This window comes from Chenopodium album, chromosome 6, assembly GCF_948465745.1.
Source record: "Chenopodium album chromosome 6, dcCheAlbu1.1, whole genome shotgun sequence".
NCBI classification, from domain to species: Eukaryota; Viridiplantae; Streptophyta; class Magnoliopsida; order Caryophyllales; family Amaranthaceae; genus Chenopodium; species Chenopodium album.
Window position 1 is genome coordinate 4,289,148 of NC_137839.1, and position 19,051 is coordinate 4,308,198.

General features: G+C 32.9%; 2 protein-coding genes and 1 long non-coding RNA gene across 3 annotated transcripts; 2 read left to right on the plus strand and 1 right to left on the minus strand.

Annotated features, from left to right (window-relative positions):
• The first annotated feature begins 1,069 nt into the window (after nt 1-1,069).
• Nucleotides 1,070-4,880, plus strand: LOC145636537 (protein FAR1-RELATED SEQUENCE 5-like). The gene is made up of 4 exons (XM_081688118.1): nt 1,070-1,178; nt 2,040-2,416; nt 2,724-3,442; nt 3,827-4,880. Exons 1-4 carry the CDS (start codon nt 1,070-1,072, stop codon nt 4,878-4,880), a joined length of 2,259 nt encoding a protein of 752 aa, XP_081544244.1.
• Nucleotides 4,881-14,408: 9,528 nt separating this feature from the next.
• Nucleotides 14,409-15,488, plus strand: LOC145634348 (uncharacterized). The gene is made up of 3 exons (XM_081685770.1): nt 14,409-14,804; nt 14,908-15,056; nt 15,168-15,488. The coding sequence occupies exons 1-3, from the start codon at nt 14,682-14,684 to the stop codon at nt 15,208-15,210; spliced, it is 315 nt and encodes a 104-aa protein (XP_081541896.1). The 5' UTR covers nt 14,409-14,681; the 3' UTR covers nt 15,211-15,488.
• A 701-nt stretch (nt 15,489-16,189) lies between these two features.
• LOC145635636 (uncharacterized) lies at nt 16,190-17,240 on the minus strand. Its single transcript, XR_014113898.1, has 2 exons — nt 17,143-17,240; nt 16,190-16,854 (listed from the first exon to the last, which is right to left on the minus strand). It is a non-coding gene; the product is annotated as an uncharacterized LOC145635636 (long non-coding RNA).
• Between the last annotated feature and the right edge of the window lie 1,811 nt (nt 17,241-19,051).

Here is a 19,051-nt window from a genome sequence, read left to right on the forward strand (position 1 = left end):
ATTGGACAAAGCCATTATTAAGTATATATGAATATAAATTTATGTAATTATTTTTACATTATCTATTTTCTTTATCAATGAAATTGGAAAAACATTTTGGCCCTATATTGACCTTGTCCAATAAGGGTCATGTCCATTAAAGGCCTTGTCCATTAAAAGCTCTTTAAACTTGACGGCTACCCTATCCAATAACCACCTCTAATCATGATCAATAAATCAAGGGCCACTAACAAACTCTACTAATTGAAAACACGTACTTTGACTCAATTCTAATAAAAAGATAGATATTAAAACAACTAATCCTAAATTCCTAATACTTAGCCACTAAGTGTTAATGAAAAACTACTCCGTATCTCAAAACCCTAATCTAAGATATACTTCACAATAGAGGAATTATATACACGGATATATCCACAGACAAAGAAGAAAATAATCTCCCATAACAATTAACAATGCTTCCGTTTGATATAATTCTCTCTGAAATACTCCCAAAATTACCCGCAAAATCTCTTCTTCGCTTCAAATGCGTATGTAAATCTTTCAATACACTAATTTCAAGTCAAAAATTCATTGATCTTCACCTTGGCAATTCTGCCTCGAACGACACGAATCGCCTTCTAATCCTCAACACGGGTGGTGAAGGGATTCAATGCATGGATCTAGATTCGTTTCGCTCACCTATGCTTTGTTGTCCATATTTTAAAGCTACTTATCTCACAGTCGGGTCGTGTAACGGACTAATTCTCATTAAGGCGTGTACACTTCCATCCTACCATTTAATTGAATTGATGAATGATTAGTACTATACACCCGGGTGCACCATGCCACCTGGGTGAAATTGATGCTGCGTGACATGCGTGATCTGTTTAAAAAAAAAAAAAAACATGTGTTTCCGTAATTTAAGGGATTGTGAAGAACATTCCATATTATTTGTTTCCAAAATTACTCCATCTACATTCTTCCATTATTTTCAAATATTTTAGAGAGAGAAAATTAGAGAGAAGTTTAGAGAGAGAAATTATCAGCGATTTACAGATCAGAGAATTTCAAAGCAATTTTCTCAATTTTAATGGCGTATCAATCAGAATTTCGACATGATTCTGATGCTAGATTTGTTGATGATAACTATGGTGATGATAATGGAGGTGAATTTGAAGATATCGTAAACAGAGACGAAGGTAATTTTTGTTGAATTTTTGTTTTGATTATTGATTTGTGGATATCTGAATTGTGAAATTATGAAAAATTAGGTTGAATTTGATTTTAGATTTAGATGATTGATTGTTCAATTGATTGTAATTGTGTTGTTTATTTGTTTATTATAGGTTTTTTTTTTTAATATATATAATTGCTGGACGTTGAAGATGAAGTTCTTTTTATATTTGGACATATTCTTTATTTTATTGATTTGTTCATGTTCATAGTGTATATGTTCTTTTTATGATACATGTTCTTTTTCATATGATTTATGTTCTTTTTATGATACATGTTCTTTTTTTTTTCATGTTCTTTTCATGATACATGTTCTTTTTTTATGATACATGTTCTTTTTATGATACATGTTCTTTTTCATATGAGTTATGTTCTTTTTTATGATACATGTTCTTTTTTTAAATATTCATGTTCTTTTTATGATACATGTTCTTTTTTTTTTATTTTTTTTTTATATTTTTGGTGATATAATTGCTGGACGTTGAAGATGAAGTTCTTTTTATATTTTGTCATGTTCTTTATTTTATTTATTTGTTCATGTTCACAGTGTATATGTTCTTTTTATGATACATGTTCTTTTTCATATGAGTTATGTTCTTTTTATGATACATGTTCTTTTTTTTTTTTTTTTTTCATGTTCTTTTCATGATACATGTTCTTTTTTTATGATACATGTTCTTTTTATGATACATGTTCTTTTTCATATGAGTTATGTTCTTTTTATGATATATGTTCTTTTTTTAATATTCATGTTCTTTTGTATGCAGATGTTCTTTTTATATGAGTTATGTTCTTTTTTAATATTCATGTTCTTTTTATTATTTTAGGCTTTACTGAGGCAAAGGAATCTGAACTTTATCTCAAAAAAGTTAAGTCTGATGATGAGGCATATGACTTGTACAATAACTATGCATTTAAACATGGATTTGGTACACGTAAGGAGAAAAAGAATTTTAGAGAAGATAAGGCTACTATTCGTCAACGATTTTGTGTTTGTTCTTATGCTGGTTTTAAGAAAGAAAGAAAGCCAGGTGATGAACCAAAAGTGTATCAGAAGAGAAACTTTCGCACAGGATGCAAAGCAATGATTCAATTTGATGTTGAATTAGATTCTGGTTTGTTTGTTGTTGTCAAACATCTCATGGATCATAATCATAGCAGAGTTCCAGTTTCAAAAAGACATTTGATTAGGTCTCATAGGAAGGTAGGATCTTTTTATGATACATGTTCTTTAATATTTTAGCATGTTCTTTATTATATATAAGTATGTTCTTTGTGAAAACATTATGTTCATTAATGTTCTTTTTCGTATAATGTAATGTTCATTATGTATTTTCAGTGTGTTCTTTTTAATAATTTTAATGTTCTTTTTAAGAAACAGTGATGTTCAATTTATTTTCACAATTGTTCTTTTTAGTTTGCATCATGTTTATTAATGTTTATATTGATCCTGATGTTCTTTTTCAGAAATATTGATGTTAACATGTTCTTTTTTTCTTAACTATTTATAGATCAGTCAAGAACAGTTTGGTATGCTTAATAGTTTAACTGAGAATGGTATACGTGTTGCTGATGCTGTTCGAGTTTTAAAAAATCAAGCTGGTGGTGAGAAAAATTTGGGATTTCTTTGCAGCGATGCTTATGATGCTTTAGCTTCAGAGAAGAGGAAGAAGTTTTATGGGTGTGATACTAAGCAACTGCTCAGTTATTTTAAAGAACGCAAATCAAATGAGTATGACTTCTACTATGATTTTGATGTTGATGATAAAGGTCATTTGCAGTCTTTCTTCTTTCGAGACAATAGGATGAAGGTTGATTATGATGCTTTTGGGGATTTATTGGTTCATGATACAACATATCGTACAAATAAATATGCTATGATTTGTGGTCCATTTGTTGGCATGAATCATCACAATAAAAATGTTATGTTTGGCATTGGATTTTTGATTAATGAGAAGTGGGAGTCATTTGTGTGGTTGTTCACTACCTTTTTGAAATCGATGGGTGGTAAACATCCTGTTACAATCATGACTGATCAGGCCCAAGCTATGGCCAAGGCTATTAGAATTGTCTTCCCAAATTCTCGGCATCGATTATGTACTTGGCATATCAAAGAGAATTCAAAGAAAAATATCAAAGGACCGAGGGCAAAAGAAGGGTTTAATGAATTGTTTGACATAGTCCTAAAATACACATATACTATTCAGGAGTTTGAGCACTATTGGTCTAGGTAATATTCTTTTGATGTTATGATTTTATTTTGATTTTATGATTTATATTTTCACATGTTCTTTTTTGTATAATGTTATGTTCATTATGCATTTACAGTATGTTCTTTTTAATAATTTTAATGTTCTTTTTCAGAAACAGTGATGTTCATTATATTTTCACAATTGTTCTTTTTAGTTTCAATCATGTTCATTAATGTTTATATTGATCCTGATGTTCTTTTTCAGAAATATTGATGTTCACATGCTCTTATTTGTATAATGTAATTAATGTACAATGTACTGTTTAATATGTTTTTTTTTGGCAATTACTGTTGTTCATTATATCTTTACATTATGTTCTTTTTAGTAAGAATTATGTTCATTAATGTTTTTCCAAATTTCAGCATGCTTACAAAATATGATTGCAAGAATAATAGTTGGATCAACAACTTGTATAACATCAGAGACATGTGGTGTCCTGCATACTCTAAGGACTATTTTAGTGGTGGTATTTTATCTTCTCAGAGAAGTGAAACTACAAATAGGTCTGTTTCCCGCAGACTTCATATCACTCATGGGCTTTGTGAGTTTTACAATTATTTCATTGAGGTTGTTGATGAATGGAGGAGTAAAGAAGGCAGAAATGATTATGACAGCATGACTGGCAATCGTCATTTAGTGTGGGCAGATGTTGGTTTGTTGGAGCATGCTCGAAACATTTACACAATTCAAGTGTATATACAATTTGAGGATAATTTTGTGAGTGGTGTTCCTTGCACAGCAAAGATAATAGGAATTCAACATCCTCTTTATGAGTATCATGTTGGGCATCCAAAGAGGGATTTGATCATGCACACTGTTTCTTTTGATGAATCATTGGTTTCAGTTGATTGTACATGCAAATATTTTAGTGAGGTTGGACTACTATGTAAGCATTCATTGCGTGTACTTCATTTGAACAACATCACCTACATCCCAAAGAGGTATATTATGAAGAGATGGACAAAGGCTGCAATGTGTACTCGGGTTGATGATAATGTTGTAGTTGAATCGGGAGTTACACCTTCAAATGTGTGGAGATTACATATTATTAGGACTTTTATAAGGCTTGCTGATCGTGCACAAATTGATTTAAGGTCGCGAACTGTCATTGAGGAAGCTATTGATGAGTGCACCAACAAAATTGATATTCTTCTAAGGAAAGATGAAAGTGAAAATCAAGAGTCTTCAAATACTGATTGTCAGTCAACTGTAACACAAGATCAAGGAGATGGTAATTTGTTGGAACCACAAGGAGTAAATGAAGAATGTGTTCCTCAAACTGAAGCTGTGAATGGTAAACAAGAAGCTGCAGTTCAAGTAGAAATTAAAGATCCTATCAAGAGAAGAAAGAAGGGGCAAAGAAACACTAGACCTAAGAGTACACAAGAAAAGATAACCAACAAACTAAAGGGTTAAAAAATCAAGTCATGGAAAAGGAAAACAACAAGAGGTGTTTCAAAATTGAAACAAAAAGCTCAAACTACGATTCAGGTACAAATTTGAGAACTCACAATACCATGTTCTTTTTACTTTACTTTATGTTCTTTTTTACAAAATTAATATGTTCATTTCACATTATTATATGTTCTTTTATATATATGTTCTTTTTACTTTACTTTATGTTCTTTTTTTACAAAATTAATATGTTCATTTCACATTAATATATGTTCTTTTTAAATATATGTTCTTTTTACCTTACTTTATGTTCTTTTTTACAAAATTAAAAGTTTATATGTTCATTTCACACTAATATATGTTCTTTTTATATATATGTTCTTTTTACCTTACTCTATGTTCTTTTTTACAAAATTAAAAGTTTATATTTTCATTTCACATTAATATATGTTCTTTTTATGTATATGTTCTTTACTTATCTTAACTTTATTTTTCCATTAATATATATACTGCTTAACTTAATTTTTTTTTTATTCATATGTTGTATTATAGGAATTTATGGTTGTACCAGAAGGAAACATATTGGCACATTCAAATGAGTTTGGAGGATCACTAGAGTATTTTGAACCTGATGAGTATTTTGGAGTTAATGTAGTTCCTTTTGAACCTTGTCATTAGTAAGAAAATTTAGATTTAATGTTAGTTTTACTTTTTTTTTTATATATATTTTGTAGTAGGTTCAGCATATTAAAGGTTTTTTGAACTTATATGATTTTCTTATATAGCATATTATGCACACTTGTTCTTTTACGAAAAAAGGATATATAATTGATTAGTTAATTGATTAGTACTTGTATTCATTTCAAATCAAATAAACAATAGTCATTCATTAAAAAGAACATGTCATTGATTAAAAAGAACATGTTCTTTAGTCAAAAGAACATATCATAAATTGTAAAAGAGCATTACTTATATAATAGGAATATGTTTTTTGCAAAAAAAAGAACCAAGTCATATAGATACATATAAATAATAAACTGCTGCTATTATGTTAATGTTTCAAAATCCAAATAAACCTGAAATTTTAAATGTTCCCTAATTCTTTGAAATGTTTTTTTGGCACGAGCGCACATTTTTGGTTTCTTCATGTTGAGATCATTGGTGATAAGCTCATATGTGTACCTCAATCTTAGCTTCTTCAATGCATCAAACTGTAAAAAGTGAATGAATAAATTACAACTCAATCAATAAAAACAAAGCACAAATTCATTTATAGATAGACAAATCTTACATTATTAGCTTTGAGACCACAAGTCCATTTTTTCTTCCCAAAATATGTTTCCATGTGTCTCATTGCATACACACCACAATCAATATTGTTTTTCTCAGTCCTCCATGGCATTTGAACCAACTTCACAGAGTAATTGGACATGTTCTCCCCTATTTTAATATCTTTGCTTTGCAAGTATAACCCAAGAGCATCTCTCTGTTAAAAAAGATTATAAGTTATTATCATAAAGAACATAAAAAAAAACATAACTAATGACTAAAAAGAACATACGACACTGAATTCTTACTAATTTTTCAGGATAGTCAAAATATTTATTCTCCATTGGGATGCCATCTGCAAGTGGTCTGTTGTCAAGTATATCTACTGTCTTTGTCCTAGTGTTGATGACAACAACATAGAAATGTACAGATACGTACACAGGGAGAAGAACTGAAACGTTTAAAAAGAACATGTCATCGAAGAAAAAGAACATAAGTATTAAATAAAGAACATGTTATTGACTACAAAAGAACATAACTAGTAAATAAAGAACATGTTATTTATAAACAAAAAGAACAAACTACAACAAACTAAAATGAACATAAGTGGTAAATAAAGAACATGTTACCTAAAAAAAATAGCATACTATAGCTTATGAAGAAAATTTTTTCAACTTACCAATTGATATCCATCTGAAGAAAAAGAACATTCATGATACAATAAAGAATATTTCACTAAAAAGAACATCCATAATATATAAAAGAACATGCACACTGAAAAAGAACATTCATGATACATAAAAAGAACATCCATAATATATAAAAGAACATGTCATTGATTAAAAAGAACATGTTCTTTAGTCAAAAGAACATAAGTATTAAATAAAGAACATGTCATTGACTACAAAAGAACATAACTAGTAAATAAAGAACATGTTATTTATAAACAAAAAGAACAAGCTACAACAAACTAAAATGAACATAAGTGGTAAATAAAGAACATGTTACTTAAAAAAAATAACATACTATAGCATATGAAGACAATTTTTTCAACTTACCAATTGATATCCATCTGCAGATTCTATTTTGTTACTTTCATTGAGCCAAAAATGCATAGTCTCAAAAAATTTGTCAAGCCTATATCCAGGTGTTGGTGATTGACTATCATCAACATATGACTCATTCATGCATAGTTGATTCTTTAAAAAAAAAATCATATAAATAATAAATTTGAACACAATAACTAAAATAAAGGAATAAAAAGAACATATTTCACTAAAAAGAACATATCTCACTAAAAAGAACATCAAGAATTATGTTACTCACAAAGGCATTGTTTGCAAAGAAAATCCTTTTTTTATCATCAACAACATTCCTTGAATTGAGGATTAAAGCCCAAGCATCAATAATATCAGTGTATAAATACACATTGTCCCCAAGTGTTCTGAACATTTCTCTTGTCAAATTTGTATGCCCATCATCATACATCCATTCACTAGGAAAACAATATGAAATTGTATAAGTTAAATATAAACAAGAGAAAATGATAGTATATACTGCTCTTTAATATGTACCAAACTTACTCGTCATCAAGTTCTAGGGCATATGCATACTCTAATATAGCATGCTCAAACTCTTCTGTTCCTTCTATCATATGAGAATATTTTACAAGGTAAGGTGACTTGTAAATATATGCCTCCTTTCTAACCCTTTTGACAGCTTTAGGGGATCCACTATATATAAATAAAAAAAAAAAAATAAAAAAAAAATTGCAAACTATCATAAGTTAAAGAACGTTCATATATATTAACAAAAAAAAAAAGAATATTCATCATACAACAAAAATATTTACCAATCTTCAACCAGTGTTTCTTTTCCTTTTTTCATATTCTTCTCAGTTATCTTCACTGACTCAATTTTCTTCTCCTCTTTTTCTTCATCTTTTTCCAGAATTTGTGTTTCAACCCTTTCTTTTGCAATGGTTTTCTATGCCTTTTCTTCGCTTTGTTTATTTTGTCCTTCTTCCATGCTTTTGTCATTCACCCTTATAACACTAAAAAAGAATATAAGAACATATATAAAGTAAATAAAAGAACATACAATACATACTCAAATAAAGAACATAATTTAATAGATAAAAGAACATAATTAATAAAAAAAAGAACATGCTTATAAATAAAAGAACATGAATGTACTTTCACAAGAGTCAAAGAACAAACAATACCAAACAAAAAGAACATGCATATAAATAAAAGAACATGAATGTTCTTTCAAAAGTGAAAAGAACATACAAAAGTCAAATAAAGAACATATTCTTTCAAGAGTCAAAGAACAAACAATATCAAACTAAAGAACATATTTATTAAACAAAAAGAACATATAAAAGTCAAACTAAAGAACATATTCTTTAAATAGTCAAAGAACAAACAATATCAAACTAAAGAACATATTTATTAAACAAAAAGAACATACTTATAAATAAAAGAACATGAATGTTCTTTCACAAGTGAAAAGAACATACAAAAGTCAAATAAAGAACATAAACCTGTTCATCATAATAATATTACACATTAATAATTCAAATAATACATTTCTGAATAAACAAATTGCATAATTAAAAGTCAGTATTTGAGTCAATTAGTTACCCCATCGTTTGGTCACTCATGACTTGGTCCATTACATTGGACTCCAATTGTTGCTCGGTGAAGTGTGAATCATATTGAGAAATGTCATCAAAAGCCTGATCACCCAAATTGATTGTACTTGACATGCTTAACCCAAGTGTAAGCCTTAGGTCACATGATGATTCAGGCAATGTGGTGGTTGGAGTAATGACATTAAATACAATTGGTTCAAGTGTGGGTGATTGAGTTCTCTCCTCCTGAACTCCAGTATCTTCAACACCCATATTGTCACCAAATTCCTTGGTGTTTTCCTCAAAACCAGCCATCTTGATAACATTATCTACCATTTCACCAAACCAGTCAGAGGCAAAGAAATCAGTGTCCTGACTAAGAATAGAAGTCCCTTCTTCTCGCTGTGTAGGTATATTTTTCTGATTTTCTTGGGACAATTTGATTCCAGAACATTTTGCCCACATTGTACTCACATTTAATAATGTGGTGTCTACATCAAGTGTGTTACCATGGAACCTCTCCCCTAATTTTAAAACATTTGAGAGGTTCACAAACCCTTCAGCAATTCTCTCTGTTGCCTGACGAAGCAATAGAGTATATTCCTAAAAGATGAAGAAGTATATCATGCATACATTAGCAGAAAAATATATTGAATATATTCAACAAAGTATAGAACGTGCGATGAAAAAGAAAAGTTTATATTGTACCTGCAAATTTGTAGGTTGATGCTGATGTTGTTGTTGCTCTTGATGCTCATGTTGTTGTTGTTGTTGTTCATGTTGTTGCTCTTCTTGTGGTTATTGCTGCTGCTGTGGTTTTTGTTGTTGTTGTTGTTGTTCCTGCTGCTGCTGTTGTTGTTGCTGCTTCTGCTGTTGTTGTAGCTGTTGTTGCTGTCCTTCGACATCTTCAATGGCTAAGACTTGGCTAATTTCTGGGGCTTTGATTCTATCCAAAACTGTGCCAATCCCAAAGCCATTTGTTACCTCAAGATTAACCCTTTCCTTGATCATATCACCATTCCACTCTTTGACAAGAGGAATTTCTCTTGGAAAGCTTGATGTACCCCGTTTAAGGCGGTCAAAGTAGCAAATCTACATAATTAAAGAATGAAACAAATGATAATCTACAAACACATTCATAATAATTAAAAAGAACATCAAATTAAAAAGAACATCCACAATTTATAAAAAGAACATCCAAAATATATAAAAAGAACATCAAACTAAAAAAGAACATCCAGAATGAGAGTTAAAAAGAACATCCATAATGAGAACATCTATAATGAGAGTTAAAAAGAACATCCATAACGAGAGTTAAAAAGAACATTAAACTAAAAAAGAACATCCAGAATTTATAAAAAGAACATTTAGAATATATAAAAAGAACATCCATAATGAGAGTTAAAAAGAACATCAAACTAAAAAAGAACATCCAAAATATATAAAAAGAACATCCATAATGAAAGTTAAAAAGAACATCAAACTAAAAAAGAACATCCAGAATGAGAGTTAAAAAGAACATCCATAACGAGAGTTAAAAAGAACATTAAACTAAAAAAGAACATCCAGAATTTATAAAAAGAACATTCAGAATATATAAAAAGAACATCCATAATGAGAGTTAAAAAGAACATCAAACTAAAAAAGAACATCTAAAATATATAAAAAGAACATTTAGAATATAACTTAAAAAGATCATCAAACTAAAAAGAACATCAAGAAAATATAAAAAGGAACATCCAACATTTATTAAAAGAACATCTAGTACATAAATAATGAAATAAATGATAAACTACAAACTTATTATAAATAATAAAAAGTACATATGAAAGTACAAAAAAGTACATATGTACATTAAGAATATTTACCGTAACAAATGGCAATGGTCCAGGAAAGAATCTTTTTCTATCTCCCTTTCAGTAAATAGTCATCTCCTTTTGAGCCCAAATCCCCATATCTTCTCCAATTAATCCCGGCCTTTTGAGCCCAAATAATTCTTTCCTTTTTAAAAATATCATGCAACTCCCTAAGCAAATCTTTTTCAAGATTTACTAGGAAAGAGGAGTATTTGGAAGACAAATAAATCTGAATACCATCGATCCGAGCTAGCAATTTTTTTTTTTTTTTTTTTTTTTTTTTTTTTTTTTTTTGTAATATTACCAAAAATATTAGAATTCCAATTTTTGATATTATTATTATTGAAATTATTTTGCCCTGCCAAATAATCATTAGAAGAAAAATCCCAATTAGAAAGAAAAAATTCTTTAAAACTAGGATGTTCTAACCAAACTTCCTTGCACCTAAAGGGAAAAGGACCCGAAGCAAAGCTATTATTAAGACAAACAAGAAAAGGAGCATGATTAGAATGAGTACGTGGTAAGTGAATTACCTTCGTGTTGGGGTAAGACTAGGGATGTCAGTGGGGCGGGTCAAGTAGGAGACCCGCCCCATCCCCGCCCCAGTGGGGCGGGGATGGGTCTCGGTTTGGCGGGTGGTGGGGCGGGGATGGGGATAAAAACCATACCCGCCATGGGTGATGGGGCGGGGGTGGATTTTAAGTTGTACCCGCCCCATCCCCGCCCCGCCCCACCCGCCCCACTTCATACCCGCCCCATCCCCACCTCATACCCACAACTATATATCTTTTAAAGCAAAATTACATACTTTTATACTATTATAAATAATTACTTGAAATACTAGTACAATATTAATCTACTTTGTATGACACTTATATTATAACACAAAAATGTGTGTAGAATGTTTTATTTTATAATTCGTATTAATTATGTAAGATTTTTTATTTGAGATACGGAGATTAGGTGGATCTTGGGTGGGGATTAGGCGGGTCTTTGGTGGGGATAAGGTGGGGATGGATATCCAAGTGGGGGGTGGGGCGGGGATGGTTTTGGAGTTGTACCCGGTGGGGCGGGGATGGGGATGAAAATTGGACCCGCCGTGGGGATGGGGATGGGGATGGGGATGAAAATATTAGGTGGGGATGGGGATGGGAAGGCCAACATCCGCCCCGCCCCGCCCCATTGACATCCCTAGGTAAGACTCCAACCATTTTGCGTTGCAAATAGCCCTATCCAAGCGTTCCTTAATGTTGTCAATGTCATCTCTAGCATTATTCCAAGTATGAGGATTACCATTATAACCAAGATCAACCAAGCCAGCCCTATCCATGAAATTACGCAAATCTCGACATTGAGAGGGACGAAACCGACGCCCACCTGATTTTTGCCTGAGAAGTGACTTCATTGAAATCTCCAAGAGTAAGCCAAGGAGTCTCAGAGGGAGGAAGATCATCCGCCAAGTCATTCCAAAACTTGTGACGATCTTTAGGATTGCTAGGAGCATGAATTCCAGTAATTAAACTTTCAGGCGAACCATTTTTGAAGTGAAATAGAGCATGGAAGCGATGAGGATCGAACGAGTAGGAAGGTAAATCGATAGAATTCTTCCAAAATAACCAAATACCACCTCTTCTTGAAGTCGGTTGGATGGATTTAAAATCATGGAACCCTAATTGAAGTTTGACTTGCCTTGCACGCAAATCATCACTCTTTGTTTCCAAGAAAATGAAAATGGAAGGTTTGTGATTTTGAACAATTTGCCAAGAAGAAGGCAAAAAATCATCCTTGTTAGCACCTCTAATATTCCAGACAACTATCTTCATTTTTAAATTTGGAAGAGGGCGTTGCAAGGTGATCATAGGCTTATCAGTTGGTTTCGGGTTGGGGGGGAGGTAGTACTGATCCCAATCCCTCCACGCTTCCAAAATCGGACCTTGCATCACATCCTCGAGGCGAATTGGAGATGCTACACTTTGAATCTCCCTCAATCCTCTTTGAGTCTCCCAGTAAGTCGCATTCAATTGAAATCCCAACACTTCGGTCTGAGTGATATAGAGCGCCATTTGACGATGAGGGTTTGACATTTCTTGACCGTGACTTGCGAATACCAATGGAATTATGGGAAAGTTTCGAGGCATAACTAGCGGAACCGGAGGACCCCGCTGCACCACCCTCGTTATTACTTGAGCTTCTTCTCTCCTTTTGAGAGAGTCCAGAAGCACTAGAGCACCGTGAAGCTCCGTGTTCGGAGATGGTCGGTGTTTGTTGATTTGGAATTCCGGTACCTCCGGGAATAGATTGAGAAGAGTTGATGGCGATGGAGACGGAAGGTAAGTCCGGAAACTCGACTTGCATGTCGTCGGAGATTGGATTGGAAGCAGCAATTGACTCATCTCTGAGGTTGGGGTCGAATTACAGTCGGAGGAGATGGGGTTTTCGATGCCTCCGATTTCTTGTCCTGTTGAGAAATTAACCGAGGAATTTTGTTGGAATTGTTGTTCTCCATTAGAGCATTTATCAGAGGATGACGAATTAAAAGAAGAAGAAATGATGTTAGGATTGAGATTGGAAACAGAGGAGATAGGGTTTAGAAGAGAGGGAGATGGAGAAGATGAAGGGTTTAACTGAGGGATTGCATTAATACTGTTTGAAACCAACAAGCCGCCAGAATTAATAGCCAGGTGTTGAACACTGCCATTTGCATGGAAATCTAACATTGGAGTTGGTTGGACAACTTTACTTGAACATTCTGCTAAAATCTTTCCTCCAGCTTCCATATCCCCTATTTTCTTACCAATAGGAATGTCTTTTTTAACATTATTAAGGGTTGCAAAACCACTTAACTTCTTTTGTTTCCAAGCATTGGAAAGGTTCACTTTTTTGGAATTGGGAGTGGTGGATTTATTTGGCAATTTTTTTATCAACTGTATTAAGTAGAAGAGAGGTGGGGTTGTGTTTGGATTTTTCTTTAGCAACTAAAGGCTGTTTTCTTGAAGACCTTTTGTTGGTGACTAAAGTCCAGAGTTCAATGGACTATTTTCAACTATGGGCCCATTTTCAGAAATGAAACTTTTATCCTTAGAAGAAATATCAGAGGGCTTGGTTTGCAGAAGCGGTTTAGCACCGCTAAAGTCAGAAGGTATAGGAGAGGTTTCGGTTGAGGATAAGGTATGTCGAGTGATTGACAAATCTTGGCTCATGTTCTCTGAGAGAGAGGAACAAGTGTCTTTGGTATGCCCAACTCTGCCACACAAGAAACAGAGAGTAGAAATATTTTCGTATAGAACTCCTTGCCAAGCGCCACCTATCCACAATTTGGTGATTAGTGGATTTTTAAGATTAAGCTCAATGCATACACGTGCATACCGACCTCGAGTAATTTTATCCGTGGCATAATCAACTCGAATTGGCTTTCCAATCAGCTTAGCAATATCAAACAAGGCTGATTTGTCATAGTACTCTACAGGGAGCTCAGGAAACCGAATCCAACCGATGCCAAGGTTGGTTAAGTCTGTGCAAGGTGTCTTTAGAAAATTGTACTGAAAGAGCATTTTCAGGAGCAATAGCTTCACACTCATCCCAGTCGTTTGATGAGGAGACAATCTTTTTTGACTCTTCAAACCATTGAGAAGAAGTAGCAACTACTTCTCGAAAGCTTAGTGCAGGAGAGGCACTAGGAATTGGACTTAAGGGATCAGAGTTTGGAGGAGTATCATCCTCCATGTTGAAAAAAGGAGATAATATTTTAGAGAGAGGTCAGAGGAAATATTTTAGAGAGAGATCGTTTCCATACGCACTACCCCATAATATGTTATTTATCACATTCTAATACATGGAGTGATACAAGAGCCCAAAGAAAAAAAAGAAAAGAAAAATCTCTTCTTCCAAAGGTTCCAATATCCATCAATTTACGTAATTTGACAAATATCATAAGAATCTCATATCATATCCGTTCTTGTATAAATCTTTAAGTTGCTATAATCTAAAGAAGCCAAATTTAGAGGAAAGGTGCCAAAGCACACCAGGTGTTTGATAAAAGGCCTAAGTGAAAGCAAAACAAACATGGAAGTTACAGTTGGAACGCTGCTTAAAGTTGGAGCTACAGTTGCTGGTGGAATGTTCGCTCTCTCTCTCGCCACTTCCACCACCATCAAAGTCATCCAATTCGCAACCGAAGCTAAAAGGGTATCCTCTTCAATCTTCTAATTGTAAGGATATAATCTCCGTTCTAACTATTAGACACCTAACAGTTTTAATACTTCCGCAAATTGGTTTTATTTTGTTGCAGAAAAGCGAGGCGAAACCATGTTTAGGATGTAAGGGAAAAGGGTTCTATATTTGCAAACTTTGCAAAGGGAATGCTACCATACAATGGTCACCTTTGTATGATCCTATTCATATTAACCCTTGTCAATGCCCGACTTGTGATGGTCATTGGTTAGTCTTAGCTTGTTCATTCCTTCAGTATTTGATCGTTTTTCAAAGCTCAAAATTCATTAACTTTCATTGTTCATTTATATTGTTGTTTTTTTTTAAATCTTTTTTCAGCATTCAACGGTGTCTTAATTGTATTGGTAAAGGATACTATTGAGCTCCAATGGCGTAGCCTGCTCCAACTTCTGCAATCTATTCGAGCTAAGCTGCATAGTGAGTTGGATGGAATGTACTTCATTGTTGTCGTGTCAAGATGAATCTAAGCATGATCGTGGTATGTTCCTATCAGTTTTACTAGCTTAGCTGATTAAAGTCTAATAATATCTGCCTAATTTGTACTGTCATTGTATTCTGTTTTGTTTAGTGATGTGCATGAGAACATATTCTGTGTTATATTTCGCAAAGATAATCCAGTGACTTCTATTATGAGTTATATATCAGTTAAATTAAACAGAGCTGTTTTGTATAGTAGAAAAAGCTAATTGAGTAATAATTAAGTATCATCAAACTTGCAACAAAAAGAATAAAATACAACATTTGATAGTCTTGTTACTTGCTATTTATCATACAAAGTAGAAATTATTGGTGACCTGTGATCCCTGTGCTTTAATTTGATAGATATGTTAAATCGCGCACCAAGGTAAAGATCATACTGTAGGTAACTCAACGAGGTTTCTGTGATATTTCATCTTGTTGTAGTCTATGTACGTCGTAGAAGTTGAACAACTTAACCCAATGCAAGTGTGGATAGAGTCGGATAGCCTTTTGCTCAACGACCTCATCCCTTCAAGCTAAGAGTAGAGTTTAGCTAGCCTATTTTTGAGTTATATGTAGTAATGTTACTCGTATGGCAATTCAAATAGGTTTAACTTATTTGGTACAGAGGATGTTAGGAATTTAGGATGGTACCAATCTCAATAGCATTTACATACGCTAAACCATTTTAGCCAAGACCTTGAATTGGTGCATCGTTCAAAAAGTCCCTCATCAGCATGTTCTGTTCATCGATAATGCTCATTATGTAATTACTCATTTGTGTTTCTTTCTATTCTGTACTTATTTTTGTTGTATTTGGCTAATTATGACAAAAAAAAAAACTTGTAATTACATAATAGTGGTATAGAAATTATTGGTAATGAAGCGACAAAACACATACATTTATATAAAGGCTACCAATTGAGTAGGTAATTGAAACACACGAAGATTATTTAGATAATTGGATTATTGAAATAGTACACAAGTGCATAGGAAACATGAACACAAGGCGTACTAGTGCAGGGAAGTTTTATTTAATACGTTATACTAGCTAGCTAGCTCGTAAGACTGCACCAGCATTATATTAGTAGTTGGGCAATGCTAGCTCAGCCCCAAACGACGTTAACTTCGATGGAGCCATACTTTCCGCTGATGGGTTTCTTCTCACTCACACCAGAGTCTTTGACCAGAAACACAACGCTACCGTTTGCAATTTCATCGTCGGGAGAAACACTATCATAGTCCATCAAGTACGCTGTAATCTCCATTTCCGTGGCGGCTTCAGGCACATTCACATCCGACTGGCTTAAGGGAATGAATTCCCCTGGCCTCACGTCAATGCGTTGGCTTTGAGGCTTATTAAAGAGTGAAAATTGGCTAGTGATTCCAAAGCGACCGGTTATGGTTCCGTAAACTTGTGCAGGGTCTTCTCCATCGCCGTTGATGAGCTTAACACTAAGCGTAGCTTGAACATTGTTACTGAACATCACCTTCGTTGCTGCATATTCTTGAGTGCTGGCCATCTTTTGAGTACAAAAATAATATCCTACATTCAAACCACAAATTGAAAATTATAATGAAAATCAAATGGGTTAGTGCCAAATATTTTTATTACATACCAATAAAATCTTGGCTTAGTGGTTAAGACTAAATGTCTGTGATTACATATACGAAGTACAATATATCATTGTTTCAAATCACACCTCTATTTGTAACTTGTATTGCCTTTAATTGTAATTCATTCGGACCCAAAAAATAAATACTAAGCTAGTTAAGAATTTAAGATCAATGAATAGAACAAGCTAATTAATTAAAGAGATAGATAGGCACTTACCTTAATCAAGTATGACCTTAGTATGTATGTAATCTGTCTGACTTAGCTTGCAAACAATAATGCCATGCTTGGCCACCTTTATATAGTGGGAGAAGATGTGATGGAGGCAATATTCAATTAATTGATGGATGATGTGATTCTTTGGGGCCTACAAATGCTCATCCGAAGGTGATTCTTAAACCGGATTCTCAAAACGTTTTGTTCTTTCAAATAAATTATACAATAATGTAAGAGAATTTTTTTTGAAGATGCCTCAATATATTACAATAGTAGAATTTCCTCTCTTTTTATTTATTTATTTATATTTAAGAAAACAAACTATATGGTGAGAATTGCTAAAAATTTTATAGATTCTTCTTCTTTTTCTTAATGAAAGAATTATGTACATTTTTATTAAAGGGCCAACTCAACAACCTAATATTGGTTTATATACTTCATCACATCCCCTGACATGAAAGCTTGTTGTATGTGCTTGAAACATGGATGCAGCATGAACTTTGTACCTAGCTCTCAATAAATTTGAAAGGAAGGGTGAATGAGATTTGAATTCATGGCCTTTTTGTTACGTTGGCTTTGATACCATGTTAAAGGGTCAACTTAACCAGAAACTTAATTTAGTAGTTGAAACCCAAGATTGGTGTATGTAATCTGTCAATTTTCTTGATGAAACGAATTAGATTCTTTGATATAAATTGGAGAAATGAGAAATATGTAGCATATTTTCTTGATAAAAAATCTTTCCTATCTATTTTGTTCTTCCAATCTTCCTGTTTGAAACAGAAGATTTAAGAGTGGGAAAAACAAAAAGGATTAAAGGGAATGCTTTTTTATCACAATATATATGCTAAGTATATAAATGCAAGACTAACCAATGACGACCATCACAAAGTGGGCATTGACGAGAGTTGATAAATATAGGATCATTCCGATTTGTATGGTACTCCCCTCAATCCTAAATGTTTGATAAAAGCTTAATTCTTAAAATGTTATGTATTTTACATTCAAGATGCAAGACTTATCCTTAGTGATCGCCAAGCAACTATATCCAATGTGTGCGCGTAGTATAGATAGATACTACCTCTGTTACAGGCTATGTGCAACGATTTGACATAAAGCAGAGAGAGAAAATGTCTAATCGTTGCACATAACCTGTAACAGAGGTAGTATATGCTTTCAACAAAAGAATAAGAAAGATTGAAATGAAAAGGATGGATAGCTTTAGTGGCCTGGCAAAAGAGAGGGCAAGCTTTTACTAGCACTCTAAGTGGCTGGGAAATTTCCATGTATGTTGGTTTATACAACTGTAATTTAAAGGATTAAAACAACTTGAAGGTTCATACAACCCTGCATATGATATAATAATAGATCGAGCTTAAGATTACTGATAAAATTTTACAAAGGATTTGAATATTTGATCATGCCCTGTCTCCCTTAGCGTGCATGTAGATTGTAGAGTGCTATGCAATCCTCCTCTACGATCTATGAGAAGTCCCCGACCTCCAACTTCAAGAGTGTAGTCATCAAGATCGATTGCTTGAAACAGATAAAATCATAAACCATCTATCAAGCATCCACAAAACTCCCCCTTCATATATAAGAGTGGTCTAACAAATCCACTCATGAGACGTGTGTAACAATAATGTAGGGTTCGTTTGGCATCATTGTATATTTCTGTTTTTTGGTTTTTTGTTTTTTTTTTTTAAAATCATATGATATATATCACATAATGAATAAAAAATTAGTTAAACTTATTAAAATCATTATAATTTTGAAAACTGACAACCAAAAAGTGAAAACAACTTTTTCTTGATTCTTATTTTTGGTTTTTAGTTTTCAAAAATACAAAAAACTGAAAACAAAAAACGATACCAAACAAGCTCCTAGTTTTTGGTTTATGCTATGGAGTACT

Excerpts from the sequence above, each read along its gene's own strand:
- LOC145636537 (XM_081688118.1), top strand. The coding sequence starts at position 1,070 with ATGGCGTATCAATCAGAATTTCGACATGATTCTGATGCTAGATTTGTT. Across the intron at positions 1,179-2,039 it reads TATCGTAAACAGAGACGAAG|GCTTTACTGAGGCAAAGGAA; the intron begins GTAATTTTTGTT and ends TTATTATTTTAG. Across the intron at positions 2,417-2,723 it reads TGATTAGGTCTCATAGGAAG|ATCAGTCAAGAACAGTTTGG; the intron begins GTAGGATCTTTT and ends AACTATTTATAG.
- LOC145634348 (XM_081685770.1), top strand. The coding sequence starts at position 14,682 with ATGGAAGTTACAGTTGGAACGCTGCTTAAAGTTGGAGCTACAGTTGCT. Across the intron at positions 14,805-14,907 it reads TCGCAACCGAAGCTAAAAGG|AAAAGCGAGGCGAAACCATG; the intron begins GTATCCTCTTCA and ends ATTTTGTTGCAG. Across the intron at positions 15,057-15,167 it reads CCGACTTGTGATGGTCATTG|CATTCAACGGTGTCTTAATT; the intron begins GTTAGTCTTAGC and ends ATCTTTTTTCAG.